Source organism: Glandiceps talaboti, chromosome 18, assembly GCF_964340395.1.
Source record: "Glandiceps talaboti chromosome 18, keGlaTala1.1, whole genome shotgun sequence".
NCBI classification, from domain to species: Eukaryota; Metazoa; Hemichordata; class Enteropneusta; family Spengelidae; genus Glandiceps; species Glandiceps talaboti.
Window position 1 is genome coordinate 9,548,251 of NC_135566.1, and position 18,971 is coordinate 9,567,221.

An 18,971-nucleotide genomic window follows, 5' to 3' on the forward strand; every position below is an offset into this window, starting at 1 on the left:
ATTTATTGCTTTTCCAATAAAATGTCAACTAAAATCAATGAAATAACATTACCGAGCCATTCTTGAATACAAATAAATTCTGTTTCATTGTAATCTTTAGTTTTTAAACAACCCCTACTGTGAAATTATAATGAAATGCCTAACCTCGAGATATCGCTTCTTTAGAGCCCGGTTACCATGGATATATGAAATATTTTGTTCCTGATTAAATTGTCTTTGAACCAAATTCAACCCTAATAAAATAGCTGGTTTCCCCATACATAAATGGAATAATCTGGCAACCATGCATTGTCGATCGACAGAAATAACAGTGACGTAAGACACGCACTTGCCAAGTAAAAACAAGACATATAAAGTGAATGTGAATGGGTATTCCGAGGGTAATAATGGAAAGTAGGGTACACCTTGTCCAAGTATCTCAACAAAGAATGTGTGTTTCGTGGCGAAATCTAAAGCAAATTGCCGCCATTGTTAATCAAGTCCCTCTTTGCCGAGATCATTATTTACATGTGTATGGTGATTGGATATGATAGATGCGTAGAGAGGCTTAATGTTTTACACGTGGCTCCGTCCATACGTTTGTCAAGACTCCAAGAAACACCTGCTGCATCTCTGGGGAAATTTTGGGGAACGAACAGACTTTACGCCGGGGAGGGGTGGGAATGGATTGAATTGTATTGTATTTGTGGGAATGGATTGAATTGTATTGTATTTGGTGCACTGCAATTTGTATCTCCCGCAAGCAGAGGTGGAAGTGTACCGTACCACAAGGGACCCAGGAACCGTGTGACAAACAAAACAAAACAAAACAAAACAAAACAAACTAATAAATGAACTATCAAATAAATGACAAATGAACAAGCAAACGAACGAACGACACGTATAGGGACAAATAAAATAATTAAATAAACCAGCAAATAAACAGATACTCGTGGGGGTATAATATTTATAGTGATGGGTACAAAAAACATATCTAGTATACCCCCACGAGTATCTGTTTATTTGCTGGTTTATTTAATTATTTTATTTGTCCCTATACTTGTCGTTCGTTTGCTTGTTCATTTGTCATTTATTTGATAGTTTATTTATTTGTTTGTTTTGTTTTGTTTGTCACACAGTTCCTGGGTCCCCTGTGACCGTACGTGTAGATCTCCACAAAATATTTCAGTGTGTTGCAGGGAAAGGGGCTTTAGTTCAATTAATTCGGAGAGCTTTTATTTTATTAAGAGCTTGGGGGGGGGGGGGTCTGAACAAGTTATTTTGACCGAAATATTTTCACCCCAGTCCCTATAAATTCTTATCCCAGTCTTACCACGCCTAGCATATAGCACAACTAGAACCTTTTACTTGAGAAAGTTTGGTTCTTACATTGCCCACGTGATTTTCATTTTGGGGAATTTTTCTGAAGTACAGGTCCTTGGCAAATTACCATGCATTAACTCTAGATATATACCCCCCCCCCCCCGGTATATATACATTTATAAACTCTCTCACACACACACACACACACACACACACACACACACACAGAGCATAAATGCATTACATGGCACATACGTTTATTTTATTGCTAACTCTTTATTTTTCAATATATAATTGATAAACCGATGTTATTTTTTTTTCAAGAAAGTAATCAAAGTCTAAGAAAAAGTTTCATTTTTTACACAATCTCGCAATGAAATTTTAAGATACGGTGTAAAAACTGGTCTACCGCTTAAAGGTTTTTATTCAGGCAACAGTTATTATCGTAAGATAAAAGAAAATTGTTGTTTTACTGAATATAAGCACCATTGTGTATGTCATCATGACGTCGTCTTTTGTTTTGTTTTGATCTGTTTTTAACATCAGTGAGTCAAAATCACTGTGTCTTTACAGGAAAGCGAAAAAGATCATTTAAAAAAAAGTTTTAAAAAGTACAGTGAGGTAGAAACATCAGGGTAAATTGTGCTATGGCTAAAAACATATATTTGTTTCGCGTTGTTAAAACGCAAGTGAAATTGAAATATTGTATAAAATGGCAGTTAAACTTGTTTGGTTTACCATGTTGTTAGTCGGTTACTGAATAATTGATCATCTTCGACCTTGAGTCAAGCCCGGTCTTATAAAAACGACAGAATTATTCAATCTTAACTTGTGAGGGCGGACCAAACTACCAAGCTGAGTACAAATTCATACTATTGAAATACTATCGATTTCTTGAAGAAAGAGACGTTTATTCTATCAATTTAGTCATCCTTGCTTCTTGTAAGTGGATCGCGTTCTTGTAATTTCTCAAAAGGACTTTCCCCACTGCAACCCATCCAGAACTTGGCCTTCGACTTGGGGTAACCTTTGTCCATTTTCAGGGTGATATCATTGAATCGCCAGTAGTCATCTCCCTTGAAGAAGTACGTTTTACCATTTTCCCATTGGAAGGCAGCATCGATAGTCTTGGGTGATCCCTTCCAGTGAGATCTGATCTTCTGAGGATAGCCAGGGACAGCGGCTTGTGCGTACTCGTCAAACTCCCAGTAGTAAGAACCTTTGAAGATATAGATCTGACCATTGCCGCCCCATGCGAACGCAGCATCGGGATTCTTTTTTAGGCCTTTGCTTTGTGGCAATCTCTTGGGAAAGCCTGACTCGAGTTTATATCCCAAATATCTCCACATTCTGTCCCCTTTGAAGTAAAGCAAAGAAATCCGTTGTTACGTTTGAACTTTCTATCATTATTTTGGATGATAAAGTCTTATAAGTTAAGATAAAATATTCGTTATGTCATTTAATGTACAATAATGATATAATTATTCATATTGGATAGTTTCGCAAGTTTTCATACACTTGTTTCCCAAGAGTTCCAGTCCAGATGACCGACCCTCATGGGTTCGGTGTTAATGCAGGATGAAAGCCAGAAACGTACGTTTTTCGGATAGAGTCAAACTATAAATGGTACAATTCTTCTCTTTCTGCCTTGAAATCTATTTTATCTCACCTTTGAAAAAGTAGGTCCTTTGAGACCACGCTGACGTCACTGCTGCATTGATATTACCGGGTAGTCCCTTGTATATTGTGTTAAGTTTGACAGGATAGCCCTCTTCGACACCTTGGCTGTTAATTTGCCAAGCATATTTACCACGGAACGCCCAAGTTATACCTTCAAGATCTGTAAACAAAATAATCGATCAACATTATCACATAACATTTCTCAATTACTATCTGTTACACTATAGGAGAAAAGTTGATCAACTAGGAAATAATGCCGAGCTATTGTGACGTGCACACTTGTAGCCAAATTACAAACATATCTGTTTACTCTTAAATTTGAATAAATATCAACAAAAAATTACAATTCAGGTATGTAATGCCTTTGCCTTGGATATACATAATAACCTTTACGGCGTTAATAAAAACGCGATTGTCGTAAAAGAAATATACCCTTTTCCGGCAATGGTAAAACACGTACATTTATGACAGTAGTGATAATTTCACATGTAAAGGAAAACACATTGTGATTCTTGTTGCATAAAACTGTTGTTGATATTGATCTGTGATTACACTGTCGTTCATGTCTGTCGGTATTTATACGGGCTTTGTTGTTTGTTTGTTTGTTTGTTTGTTTGTTTGTTTGTTTGTTTGTTTGTTTGTTTGTTTGTTTGTTTTGTGTGTTGTCAGAAACATAACTAAGCCTGAGCCCCCTGTGGTAATGATTCAGCTGAACGTTGAATACGCTGTATTCCGGCTACTGAAGTGTCAGTTATTTCTCGGGTAATTACCACAAGAAGGCGCACCAGGTGCAATATATACCAACTTCACGAGTACCTACAACATACTTGAACCACATTGGAATCTGTCTTGGGAGAATTTACTAGTAAGTGTCATACAAACCTCTGAATATTACGTCAAATGGGTCTGTACAGGATTTAGGAATATTTTCTTCCTTGTCTGGCTTGGACGAACCATCTCCATCTCCGTCTCCATCCCCTTCACCGGGTCGAGATGTGTTTGGTTTGCCTATACGCAGAAAACATAGAATTACTATTGCTGCAGGACTTGATCTACTTTTCTTGTGTTATTCACTAGTTCTGTGTGGATTATTTTACAACGGTGTGGATGTGGAGCATGGGGGCATGCAGTGTTCCTTAGATTGTTGTTTTCCTTGTCTACGGGTAATATATAATAACGTTTTGACTATAATTTTCTACCTCAGTGTGAGAAAATAACTAGTATAGATATTGATACATTTGTAGCAACAGGATTCGTTGATATTTTCCTTAAGAAAACGGCAATCTACGCAATAATACATGCCCCTGTGGGGTGAAGCATTTAAACTGCTATGGACGACAGATTAGGGAGAATTCACACAAATGGTTCCCTTTTTACTGCCTCCTCTTTTTCGTTGAAAGTGGTATGAGTCAATCGGGCCCACCCTAATGATGTAAGATGAAACGTGTCGCTCCGCCCTCAACGGTCATCCTGTAAGGGGTTGGCCGAAGCGTCGAGGAAGCACCGACACGACGTACCTTATGGTACTAAGTGAAACTTGATAACGGTACATTGGCAGTGCAGTAACCAATCACTCACCATACAGTTGTTGGATTCCTAATTTGTCGTCTTGGGGTAGTTTATAGTTACGTACGTAGCCTTGATACCATGGGTACATGAGGGCGTCTCTGATGTTGGAATGACCTAACCCAAGACTGTGACCGAACTCATGGGCAGCAACGATGTATAGATTGGTACCTTCCTCGCTGTACACAGTGTAGAGTTCGCTGTCATCGAAATGAGCGTCACCATTCTCAGGGAAGTAGGCGTGTGCCAAAGTACCACCTGTATGGAAACATGCAATTAATTTTGATTCCATTTATAGTAGCATACACCTTAGGGGAGATCTATACTGAAGTGCATGACCATACGGATGACGTTTTTTAGTTCATACTACAACTTTACCGGGTGAAACAGCATCCACCACGTAAGTGTTGTAGGTCAATAACTTAAAACAAAAATGCTGATATAATAAAACAGCGGTGTAAAAATTTGCTTAATAGTGTACGTATAATAACAAGCATTTTACACCTTTTTAATGCTTTGCAATTTATTGAGGTACAAACAAGGGTCAAAACATTCATTCCCAGTTAAAATAAGGAAAAAAGATCATTTGAGAAAAACCGATTTTTAAATAGAGGTCAAAATGTTACAAAATAAGGTATATATGGCCAATGAATGAAAAACTGTATGGGGAAAAGCCAATTTCCTCAAAAACGATACAGCTACAGTGAACTCTCTCATTTCTTTTATTATTTCAAAAGGACAAGCAAATATTTGCACATGGAAAAGTTTTGAGAGATTTTACATGCTGTAAGGACTTTGATTCTCAGGGAAATAGGTCCCAGAGGAACATACTACCTTAGCTTATAAGAAACACATTCACTTAATTATAATGGAAATTGAAATTGTCAATGGGAAAAGGAAATTACTGTTATGTGTTTTTTAACATACCTGGTCCATCGAATGATGCCCATGGTCCATCGCTGTGTTCGTATGTCGCAAATTCAATCACAATGTCAGCATTTCCTTGGGACACCTCCCTAAAGGTGAGTTCAGAAACGTCCGACCACAGTTTGAAAGCCCGATAGACGGCGTCACGTACTTCACTTTGAGTCAAATGTACGGAATAGCTGTGGAATTTGTACGTCAGGTCTTTCTTACTCCACGCACCCCCTAAGAAATGTAAAAATAACGCCAATGCAATTGAAGCATAACTGAATATATCCAAGGTCATTTATTACGTACAATTTGCTATCTAGATTCCACATGATAAATTCTGATCATCCTTTGAAAAAAATGTGGTTTTGGCACCTTTAGAAATTTACTTCTAACTTCATGAAACAAACAATTTACCGATGACTAAAATGTACAACATTCGCATCGCTACATCTGTGATCATCATCGATGCCTCGGTATCAATTTTTTACGCAAATAGAGTATTGTTGCTGCCATCGTCTCCACGTGTCCGTACAATTTGTAATTCATCCTTAGTTAACACCTGAAAGTGTGAGGGCGCTCTGTCACGGCGTACCTTACAAGACACACCTAAAGTTCTCCGTAGAACAGGCACATAACATAACATAACATGATATTACAGTACACTTTATCTTTAGTTTTCTATAGCTCGAAGGTGAGCAACTTTGACAGTTTTGCTTCGACGCCATGTCTTTTGTATGCTTTACCATGTCGCCTTCGTTACTCAGCCTCACCGCTGGTGGCTCACTTCATGGCCGAGCGAGAGGGTAGTGTTTGGGTCACCTACATTACAAATGCGATGACACCTCTCATAACGGAATCGAAAGATCTCGGATTGGGTTTTCAATTATGCTAGTGCTAGATGCTAGTGGTTGAGGTAGTTTTTTTCATCAATTATATGTACTTTAAATTCTATTTGTACTGACAGAAAGACATAGAGCAGTATTTCAGGACTGGTACGCCCTCAACATCTACCAACTACATACCTTGTATAGCGTATCTTTTTGATTTCGCTTTAGTGAACTTGGTCTTAGGAGCACCGAGTTTTCCAGAACCGATTTGATCAGACACGCCACAGCGGGGCGCTACCATCATCTTTTGCGTTTCTTCGTCTATTTCTCCAGTCTGAGGTATATCGGCCATTCTTTGAAACGATCTGAAACGTTGCAATGTGAAATATTTGCTCGTTAATTACACTGACAAGTGGAATTATAAAATAAAGGACCAATACAAATGATTTCTTTCAAATTATGGATAGTGTGTAGCTAAGCGACAGTATTACCATGCCGCGACCCTTATCATCAGGTTGCTGTGTACTTGAAGTAAAACATACGAGATCTCAAACTCGTGTGACCAGTCGCAAGATGACAAATTGCCCTATTGCTGGAAGTTCGGTGAAACCCCTATTCAAGACACTGTTTACTGGCTATGCTAGGCAAAGATGGGCTCTCGTTAAAAAAAATACAGCATCAACTGCGCGCCATGTGTAATCTGAGTTCAAAGGCTGTACTGCATGTGCTACTTCTAAAACTTGATAACAGGGCAAGATACACTGAGTACGAATCAGCATGTGTCATGATAATAGTCAAAAGTAAGTCCCAACATTTAGTAGCAATTTTCCAAATCGATCTAGAAATTGCATGTAGACGATTGGCGAGACATAGCAATATCCTTGGATATTACGTTTACGTTGAGATGTCCAAGTAACATTTTACAATTACTTACCTAATGGCGTCTGTGTAACTTTTGGGTTCATACTGTACCCCTGCTTTCAGTTCTTGTAAATAACCGAACTTGACCAGATAGTTCTGAAAATTATCATAATAAAGTATGGATTAAAAAACTAAGTAGGTTTAACTTTCTGGACAATCAATGGATCGATTCCAACAATCTGGCCATGGTGGTAACCGAATGCATCAAGCCTGTCTATAAGGCCCCGAAATACAGTTGCCATGACAACAGTCAATCTTGATATATGTTAATGCTTAGTTGTTCCAGCCATCTCCATATACAGTACTAATAGTAAAGAATTTGTTTGAGAAAAAAAATTGATGTTTCCTTTAAAGTGACCATATTGATGGCAGATGGGTAGCCATTTTGGATTTTTTAATCCATAAGACAACTCGACTACATTGGAAACACAGTGTAAAACAGAATCGATCAAGTCTCTGTGTGTGACTCAATAAATTACATCAAAACCAAGCTGTAAGTAAGAGTGTGTAAAAAGTTTGTTTTCGTACGTACAATAGCAAATATTTCTTTTATATCTAAAAAAAATTAACAATGATTTAGTTGTAAATATGGATTTAGTATATATTGTTTAACATTGTTTTTACACTTGAAAAATAGAGGCGGTTTATGAATTAGAAATCCAAAAGGAATACCCATTTGTCTTAAAAGTTTATTCGGTGAACGATCGTAATGGATCACGCCCCCATGCGACTGGAAAAGGAAATGGGCATAAACTTGCGAAAGTCGACTTAAATATATACATGTACTTCATAACACCACGGAAGTAGGGGTTATAGTTCCATGATAACACGTTGTTTACTCCATTGGGTACTACCAGTTGTCAGTTGCGGGATCATTTCCCCGAAATTGATACGCTTACGTCATGTCTCAGACCTCTACAAAGTATACAATGGTTAGAAAGGAATCACGTGATGGGTATAGGTACACTTTGTATAGGTCATTGACTTCATTGACAATGAAAGGGAAGTTGGTCCCACTTAGAAATAAATGCATCATCCAAGGTCTTCGATAAATTGCTGATTCAAGCGGTAAGTTTTCACCCAATTGTAGTCGCCTCCTTACTAAAAGGGATTGTTTACTATATATACAAGTGTCAATGAACGCTCGAGACTGGCAGCTAAAATACATCCTGCAACTCGATTTACAATCTGTTGTCGGACCGGGCACGCACGCAGTGTTGACATCCATTATTACAAGTTAGGGGCGCTGCTCTTTTGACACGGTTCACGTATGTATGTCAAAAAGTTCATGCCTGATTGCGATGGACAGTTCTGCCCTGTGATTGTTGAAACGACAAGAAAAGAGTACAAGTATATAAGCAAAGATTGGGTTTTTCCCTACTTACGTACGTGTTGGATTGTCTATGTGTTAGCTAATTGCGTGTGTGTGGACCATACGCCTGCACTTTTAATACATGGCAAAATAGCTTCACTAACGAGTACCTCGTTTACAAACAATATTATAACTATAAGCCAATATTTTTAAACCATGCAAATGTTAGGCTTTGAAAGATTAAGGGCGACAAACCGGTAAATGAAGGGGATTTCGAAGATATGATACACTGAGCTAATCCACACAATCAGATGGTCCAGTAGACGAGATAATCCAGTAGTTTATAAGCTTAAAGATTTGTGGTCTTTAATAATATCTCAAGTTATCTTACTTACGTAGATCTCCGACCACTAAAGGTCTGAGCTTAGATAAAGCTTGAGTAGTGATCACGTGACCACGACAGGATTCGCTAGCTATGAAGCTCAGACCATTAAAATTGGTTAGTGTTCTGGGTATAAAAATACAAAGTGACCATAGGAGCAATAACTCGATTTGCAGGTTAGGATTAGAACGGGGATTAAAATGTCGAACAGCTGCTCCGCTCTCAGTCAATGCTCAAAGTAATAGCTTAGTTCCTGTACAGTATCGTTACGGTTTATACCTTCACTCACAACTGTGGCTAGACTATCAGAGTCGTGATACATAGAGGATGATGCCAGGGAAGTTGTTGACATGCTAACATCGATATCCCTGATCGATATCTTAAAGCTTTCAATGTCTGTTTGAGAGAGTAGCAGGCATTCCATATTATATACTAAATGAAAACAATATGGTGTTACTATGTGTGTGTGCTCTAATTCACGTCACTGTATGTAGGTTTTTGTCACGTTGATGACCCTCTGGCAGATTTACGAGCGCAAGTGTGCGGCTAGAGGTTGGTCAATGAGAAGACGTGAATGTGACAATGACCCCGTTCATATTAGTAAAAGAATGATGCACGATTGCAACGGTTTCCCGGCAAATTGGTTGCCATGGAAATACTTGAAAGTGACGGTTAAAGAGGAGGGGTCGTGTCTCTCCAGTGTCTTATTTTTCCAACAGCAGCAGCGTACCCAGGAAATTCGTTCCTCATAGTCACAGATGAGCTTTTCCTGGGGCAGTATTTTTTAGCAGTCTTGATCACGAGTTCGTAATCTTGCGTTGCATAGTCTGGGCACCTGGTGGTATTTTTATTAAAGCCCAAGGTGCAACCAGGCTATAAAATTGATGACCTCTAAGCCATCGCATACTAGCATTTGTTTCCATTGGACGCTCCCCCTCCAAAAGTTATTGAATTTGATAACAAAATTTGCAGGATTTCTTTTGCAAATGTCAAATTCGTTGCGCTGAAAGTGTTCAAAGTTTTGGTTGAAAAAAATTAATTTAGATATTTTTTTCAAATGACGTCATTGTACTAATTTTGCAGTTGTGAAAATGCTCCCTATGCGGACATTTATATTGCCATCCCAGTTACTAGTACTTGTATCTACAAACAGTCTGTTCCCTTCGCCAGATCAATCGCCTGTTTCAACTACCCCATCCCCTCCCCCTCCCCCCTCCCCCATTTCGGTACTGAAATTGACAGCCGTCAAGTTTCTTTTATACAACTCAGTACTTCACATTAGTACGAAAGGTTAACGTGTTTCACAGTTCACACAGTATCAGGTCGTGCTTTTTTTAGGTCCCGTCACTTCACACGTTCTCATTTCATCAGTTGCGTCATTGTCCATGCTCGGGTACCGTAACGGTGTGGAGTGGAGTCTGACAGAAGTCACTTCTATTTCGTGTGTCTGCTTAATGGAACAATCATGGACCAATGTCTGTACCACTATAAGTATAGCTAGATTGGTATGACTGAAGTACTTGTAACAAAATATCCATAGTTTCAATCTACTATGTGGGCACCTCTTTGTCCAGTTCAATAGTGTGTATATTGAGCAAATAAAGTTACTTGCACTTTCCGAGCGTATTACATGTATGTACACACTTATTAGTCAAGAGACCCTGTATTGTCAGTGCGCTTCAAGTTTCTCCTCCTCCACCGCCGCCGCCACCACCACCACCACCACCACAACCACCCCACATCTCCTTCGCCTCTGCCATCATCACTACCATCATCATCTTCTTCTTCATCTTCATCATTACCACCACCACCGCCGCCGCCACCATCACCACCACCAACAGCAGCAGCAGCGTCATCACCATCATCATCATCATCATCATAACTATTCTTCTTCTCCAGCATGATGCTTCCCCCCCCCCCCCGTAATCTTTTATCCAAACCCGAATAAGTCACCAAATGACAGGGTAGCTGATACAATCACGTCTACACATGTCCTTTATTTGTCCTTCAGATTTACACACTTCTTGAAAGACTGAGGCATAACAATACCTTAGACACCAATGTGTTCTCTAGAGATAATACTTGACTGGTGATCATGGAGTCAATAGCTGCAGCTGCCCGATTCCCCATCCAAACAGACTGGGACCCTGGGCATTTTAGCTTTCTGCATACATTCTACATGTGTAGCCAAAGTTGCATTATATCTTCGCTACTTATGTCATGTACGAACATTAACATTTACCTAACTACACCTGGCAAGTACCTATAAAGTTTATGATCTGGGCGATTCTAGAATAATTATTAATTTATACATCGTTGCATTGAGACAATTGTGAAGCTAAATTGTGAACGAGGCCAGGCACCTACTCACAGAGCAATATACCGTATACACCCTAGACTACACGAATGCTTCAAACAAAGGGGGACCGCATATCATTGCAAACACGTTAAGTCGGGACTCAGATTTGCTCAAGTCTCTGGCCTTTTTTCACCCGTTATTTGAAGAAAAAAAATAGAATTGTGTTCTTTTATGGGAAATAGCGACCTCGAGTGAGTAATTACGAACCATCGGGTGACACTAATCCCATAGGAAGACTACTTAAAAAGTTGACGACATTTTCCTTCACAAAATTTGAAATGAATAACAAATTCAAAACATTTGAAGATTATGAGACAAAAACATCCCCCAAGGGACTGGTTCCAGTCTAGCCGGGACTTAATACCGACTATGTCCTTCTCCTTCTCCATGCTTAGCCTTGAGTCCCGTACACCGTCTACAAGCAGAACTAATCTCAACTGAGACATGATCCAAGACCATATGGTCCACAGCATTGCGAATTGCGTTACTCACGCTAGTTATGATATGTCTAAGCCTTGCAAGTTATATTTCACGCCAAAAGCGCAATGGGGGCGGGCTAAAACTCAACACCATTCCTGTACGTGACTTTGGCAAGAAGCAGTCGACGACCTCTAAACACCAAGTCTATACCAAGTCTATAAAAAGTCCATGTAGCGGTTATCACTCAAGATCGTCACCCTCAAAAACAAGCCATGACCATGAGTTTGACCATGGATGTATACATCCATGGTTTGACGAATGGCTTCTCATTCCTCCAGGGTTATATATATCTATCTGCATACAAGCTATAACATCTTTTCCTATTAAAGTTATTGACTTTAGAAAGCAACCCCATAAAGTTTATACTGTGACCTATATATTTTAGTAACAACTGTCTGATTTGGTTGCCATGCGGAACGAAAATGGGGGTATTAATAGTACACACACTGTAGAGTCCGTCCACGCCAACAGTTTACTGGGTTTGTTTATTGATGTACTTAAAAGTCGACATTTACAAAGAGAAAAGACCTTACCGTTGTATCAAGTGGCTTCTCCTCCTGAGGTCTTCCAATGACAGGGGCAGCTCTCACCTCTCTGTCATTTATAATCTCGTCTTCAACGATGGGTAAAGCAGTACAGAAACTCACAAAAAGTGCGGAAAACACAAAAGTTGTCTTCACCTTCATGGTCGATTCGTTCATGCACAGTTGCAGTGCGGAGTGTTCAGAGTTCGTTTGGATTTGAGATCTAGTTTACGTAACCTAACACTCTTTGGATTAACTCTTATGATTGGTTGCCTGCCCTTGGAAGATTTAAAACTATCGCTATTTGACCTCTGCAAACTCCAATCGTGTTGAGCACTGTATACAGTATAGCTAACCACTGTGTAGTGCAGAGTGGATATAGGAAAATCTCCTTTTAAAAGTACTGTAGTGTTTCCCTCAGTATTGCGCCTGTAGTACCTGCGGACACTTTACAACACTTTATTTATTAGCCAACTCTTATAAGCAACAAAGTGGTCACATGCTAAAGGCGTTGATTATTCCATGTGCGTAGGACCTTTCACAAACATGATAAGCTACGAGTGGTTTACAAACAAGAGTGCCGTGTGCAGACGGCCTCTGACAGTCCCTCTACCAGGTGATAGACATGACAGAGGGACAGTGAATCACTGAATACGTTTGGTACTTTGTCTTTTGAAGAGCCTGACGTCAGCAACATCTCGTTTCCGGATCCGACGGGAAATAATGTAATTGTTTACCAACATAAGTTGTACAATTGAGGTGTGACCCATTCCACGAAGCGACTCTTGAATTCTGTCAAATGACCATTGTAAAATAAAGGAAGTTCATTAAAAGGCGAAATGCCACGAATTCCTAACAAGTTTGTGAAAAGACCAAAACTGATTGTTTCTAAAAACTTCTATAGGCACAATACTATTTGTAACCCGTGTACTATGCTCATCAATCGTGATTTAACCATAGACCCACTCCAAGAGTCAACCATTAATCTTGAAGCTGACATTCCAGGATTTATGATTTACGCATGGAATTAATATTCATGGCGTATACGGTGACGTCATTAGTTTTCAAAGATCACCCTTGGACTAGTAAGTACAAAAGGTGTAAGTTTTACGCATGTAATTAATATTCATGACGTAATAATGACTTGTGCAGTTTTCAAAGATCACCAGTCTAAGTACTAATACTACCGTCCCAAAAGGTGCTGATTCAGGCCTTGAAACACTTTCAGACTGGCCTCCATGGGTGGACTCCGTAACTATGGTAACTATGGCAAATCCAAAGTAAGACTGTGGTCGAAGGCCAAAACCCTGAGGTGTATGCGGCGTTATGATCTGATTATTATTATTATTATTATTATCTTTATTGCCATAAGTATAAAATTATACAATGGAATTCGCGGCTTTGGTTATACGTAGCTCACGAACAGTGTGGATATGAATAACATTAAAAGTTGACCCTTAACCCTAATGTCTACTCTAATTCATAACCCTTGCGTTTACAAAAATGACTTACTGACATGAAACAACGAGTAAATAAATGCTGATGACATTAAACCGGGGGGGGGGGGGGGGGGCTCGGGGGGAAGTACTTTACAAATGCGACCCAAGTTCAAAACTTCTACCTATATGTATAATCCAAGCACAGACCCATTGCTAGGATTTCCAGTCACGAATCATCCAGCCTGTGTTCTGATGTTGTGAAGGTATTTCTAAAGCATGAAAACGTTCCCTGTGTACCTTTAATATGACATATACATGTTAATATTACAAACACATATACTCATAATATTAAACATTCATAACTTGTGGTGATGATGTTTTCAAATTCAATGAAAGAAGAATAGCGACCCGGCTCACACCTTGACAAATTGGTACTGAAATTCCCTTTGCAAAGCTGCCGTTACTCGTTTCAAGCTAATGCGCTAAGTAGATGCCGACACCGAAAAATAGGATGGGTATCCCCTGTCGATTTTATGTTTTCTCCGACAACCTGTCATTCCAATCACTTGAAAAAGCACCGCCCCTCTTTTTAGCTGCTATTCAAGTTCCAACCTCTGCATTAGCCTACATTGTTAACGTTTTCAAGTGCGCGCGCATCGAGGATGAACCGTGAGCTAGGAAGTGGTCGCCCTTCTTGCTAAGTCTACCATAACATAGAGAAACTGGAAACATGGTCTACTTACGTATCAAAGGTAACAAGGGTAAAATGTAATAACAGTCTTGTAGGTCAAAGGTCAAATTCCAAACTGTTTTGATTACAACATTGCGCTGTAAGCTTCTTTTCCCCCCATCTCTACTTTTTGGAACTTCACATGTAAACAGGAAGAGATTATTGTTAGAACACACCTGTCGTCTTTCGATCAGGGTATTACATGTATAATGCCATTAGATCATAGACAAGAAAGGTGAGATAAACTATAATAATACTTAGTTATTAAATCTCCCTGATCTAATAGCAAATAATAAGAGTACATTGTCATGTATATTTGGTCCTGTGATGACATTGGCAGCTCAGATTAGGCAAAATGAAAAAAAAAAGTTTTTGTTTCCGATAACATGACAGAAAATAGTGTAGGTAGGTTGAATTTTATTTTATTTTACTTAATTTGTTTTAATTACTTCAACCCCAATATAAGATACTCGTCGGTCACAATACTTCCGTGAGAGTTTGATGAGGTGTAAAAGAAGGAAATGAAGACAATTAAAAGTTAAAGTAGATGAACACGTTATGCAGACTGTACTGTTATAGTCTAAAAAGACCTGGTTTCTCTCTGGAATCCGGTTTTTTTATTGACCACAAATGAGGCAAAGGCATGAAGGTGTATATGGAAATAGAAGTAAATTGTTACCGTTTTACGTTTTTGGATGCAAAAAAATTGTTTAGGGTTGGGTCTTAGACTAGGGAAGGTCATGTTATCGGAAACTCTGATACTATTATTTTTTTTATTTGGACTTTACCTGAAAATGATCTCATTAGGATGAGCGTAGGTTCAAAAATAGTTTATCGTAGGTTTACAGTGTTACTTCAAAAGAAGTCAGTTTTCCGTCTCTGTAGAATTCTCTCCGGCTTTGAAGCGTCACAGGCAGAGTTTATTAGCATTTGTCATTGGGTGGAAATACATAATCGAGCGTTGACTGGAATACCGTAAGGGGCGAGATCAATACATGTAGTTCCGTGAATATAGGATTTTTTAAAAATTAAAACTTTTTTGTAATTCTTTTAGTTTAGGGATTGGAAATTGAACCATTTTAGTTCTCATCCTACAAAAATGAATTCAATTTTAATGGAATCCGTTTTGCACCCCTAAATACAAATATTTCCAAAAATCGAGAATGGAAGAATTTTATTAATAGTAGGTCATGGCACTAAAATAAAGTGAAGTGTCACTAAAACAATTTTTTCCTCACTACATGATTTGTATTCATAGTACTACATACTACTACATACTTAACACCCCTGGCATGAGGTGTAAATCCTAACGATACCGTATATGAACTACACTATGCTTACCACAATATGATTAGATAAATGAACCTGTTTTTTTTAAACATCACGTGACGTCCATGAGTGAAGCACCTAAGTAAGCCTGTTTTAGCTGTAGAAGTCTTTGGTGATTTTTTTATCAGATATGCACAACTTTTTTGTAAACCATCAACGTTCGTGTAATGTCCGTTTAGCAAAGGTAACCATGCTAGTCTATCGTTTGCTAACATTCCATCACACATTTTGACAGTACTGTTTTTTGCAAATTCAGCACTATAGTAGCAACATTCAAGTTGATATGTGGTTCCTATTAAAATCTCGTTTGTTGGATATTTTGGGGAGTGTTTTGAACAAATATATGACAAGTCGATAAAATGTTCGGATGTGTTCAAGTAGGGAAGGATATTGACAAGTACGCCAAACCAGTTTTCATTCAAGATCATGTTTCTTTTTTCTTTTTTTGCAAATACCCAACGTACATACTTCAAATGCATGAACCAATGTTGGTCAACGCTGTTTTTATGAAAGAGTGACGAATGATTGCATTAGAACCAATAATGTACGTAATGTGTGTTTTAATACCCGGTATGCTTGGCATGGCTAGTGATATGGGTTGGGAAGGGACATGCTGCCATTATGTGCACGCGTTGATTTCATGCACCGGTGAAAAGTCACAACGCCCCCCAGTATTTACCAACAGGTGCCGTGCGGATTGTATTACACTATCAGACACACCTACCATGGTAAGAGACAAACAGCTGCGTGATGAGTGATGAATTCATCAGATTAACCTTTGACCTTAGGAGATTTGTCTTTTTGGAACTTCCTTTTGTCTTTCTGGTGGGTGAAGCGCCCATCACACATCTACATGACCGTACTGCAGCTAGTCCTACACGTTTTGCTTAATATATCTGTGTCATTGATGTAAACAAAGGGTTGTGTTACACTGATTCTAGGGAGGTGTTGTTCAAGCTTATGATAATGTCCGGGGTGCAGCCTGTTTCCTCAGTTTCCGCCAAATTTTCCGAGAGAAGAGGTAAACCTGGTTTGGTTTTAAGCTTTTAAAAGTTCCGAAAAAAACTAGGACAACAGCACAGATAGTAAATAGTAGTGTTGAATCAGTGACTACTGTGACTTTTAGTACCTTTGAATTCAGAATTGATTAATTAACTTCAAGAACTCAGGCTTGTAAGTGATGTAAGCCGTTTTATTTACAGTACAGAGACAAACTAGGACATATATTTACGATTGACGTTAATCTGATTAAATCTGATGTGGTGAAAGTAGCTAAATACTTTATTTATCTCTATTTCCATCGTTTTGAGTCGTTTGTTTTTGTTCCGAGTGATCGCCACCTTAGTTTAATCAGATTGAGACGTCTAACTCACTCACACAGCCTGTCCCCATCTAAATTCCGGAACCGCTTCGGAACCGAGTCGAGTTCAGTTCGCCAGTGTCCTCATATGCACTTACCAAATGTGCATACAAATGTTTGTACCACAGTAAACACCGGTGATGGTATTTTTTAATATTCGTTATTAAAGTGGCACAAGCTGAGTTTACAACCTATTTACTCAAGTGAAAATACTCGCATTATCAATTTGAATATCCCACCATTTTGGCAACTCTCGCAAGTTCACGTCCTTTTTATACGAGAGTTGCCACTATTCTAGTATAATGTTAATGTCAAAGCATTACATGTGTTTTCTGTGACATTGCAGTTATCTTCTCGCCTTGTTAGAACAGTTGATTGCATAGGGGAAATCTCCGCAATGTTTTTTTTATACGTATGATGAATTACGTCATCAGTTCGTTTATAAGTTACATCTCTATACCAGGTTGAGTTCAGTTACATGTAATTGCAAGTGGTGGTCAAGCATATGCATGTTTCAGTACGTACAACACTGTGCCCAATATGTAGCAAAGATTGCGCCCCAAAAAACGTAAACACAGCTTGTGCCCCCTTTAACCAAAATTTGATTCCTAATCGTACTTTTTGAACATATTATTCAAATTCAATGTTGAGAAATATTGCTTATCTCAGAAGTTATAAAATAAGAAACACCCAAGCTTACAAATTAGAGAGAGTTGTCGGTAAATATTGTACAGTGCGACAACACACATCAGTAAAGTCGTTCACATTTAAAGTGAAAGGGTCACGGCATAGTAACACTTCAATTAGCGATTCTGTCGTAAATCTATACATGGTGCCGGCATTCCTAAAAAGGTGAACGACACAGAATTCATGGAAACTAAACTGCAGACGTACAGGATGTAGAATCAGGTAGTTTTGGAGTTTTGTTATCACCTGTCCCCCTACGTGGTAGAGGGGGGGGGGGGTTCCTCACAAAACTGAATTCTGAGCTATACAGGATGATGTACTTACTTCTGTAAAGTCATTGCTGACTGCATATGTAAACAATGCATACGTGCAATATGACAAGGAGCGAAGCAATAACATTAGTGTCAAATATCACTCTTCGGAACGAGAAACACAACATTCGAACTTCCAAGTCATCGCGCAATTTGGTTACCACGCGGTCGTTGGTACATAAAAACTTGCACCAATCTCGTACTAGGCTTCTGATCAGTTTACCATCGACATTTTGGAAATGGTAGACCAAACATAAAATTTTGTTTTACTATTACATCAATCACTAAATCGTCTGTTCTGTTCTGTGTATTTTAAGAAGGGCAACTTGACAAGCATGAAGGCACGATTTACCCTCTCGTTAGCATTTTATTATTCACCAGTGGTCAAAAGTCGGTGTAAAGATATTACGATTTTACTCGTACTTCATTCACTGAATCATGTGAACTGTTATCTGCAATTATAGACTCTCTCACAGTCCTCGGAGCATCACATCACTAAAAAGGGATGTTTTGTATGTACTGATATCTACCACAGTTGTACTCGAATTAATGCCCACAGTACGAGGATATTCTAGTACAATTATGCAGTGGATATCTGTACATACAAAACAGCTAATAGCGGTGTTCCCGAGGACTGGTGAGAGAGTCCACTGCAATTGTAACGATACATACCTAAATGTGAAGTATCATCTACAGAAGACGATAGCCTACCACAAAAGTTACAGTTCTATTGCTTGAAGGTGAAGTCGATACTGAGCAGTAACTTGTCTTTGCCCATACATGTATGAAAATCTCTGTTCTAGTCTTTGTGGGCTACGAAAATTCTTGGGTTCATTTCGGGGCCATC

At 38.8% G+C, this 18,971-nt stretch overlaps 1 protein-coding gene across 1 annotated transcript; it reads right to left on the reverse strand.

The window, feature by feature from the left end:
• Window positions 1–1,558: 1,558 nt before the first annotated feature.
• On the reverse strand, window positions 1,559–12,731 carry LOC144448811 (matrix metalloproteinase-19-like). Its single transcript, XM_078139115.1, has 8 exons — window positions 12,278–12,731; window positions 7,225–7,307; window positions 6,486–6,655; window positions 5,476–5,697; window positions 4,561–4,806; window positions 3,865–3,990; window positions 2,972–3,142; window positions 1,559–2,659 (listed from the first exon to the last, which is right to left on the reverse strand). The coding sequence occupies exons 1-8, from the start codon at window positions 12,443–12,445 to the stop codon at window positions 2,226–2,228; spliced, it is 1,620 nt and encodes a 539-aa protein (XP_077995241.1). The 5' UTR covers window positions 12,446–12,731; the 3' UTR covers window positions 1,559–2,225.
• Between the last annotated feature and the right edge of the window lie 6,240 nt (window positions 12,732–18,971).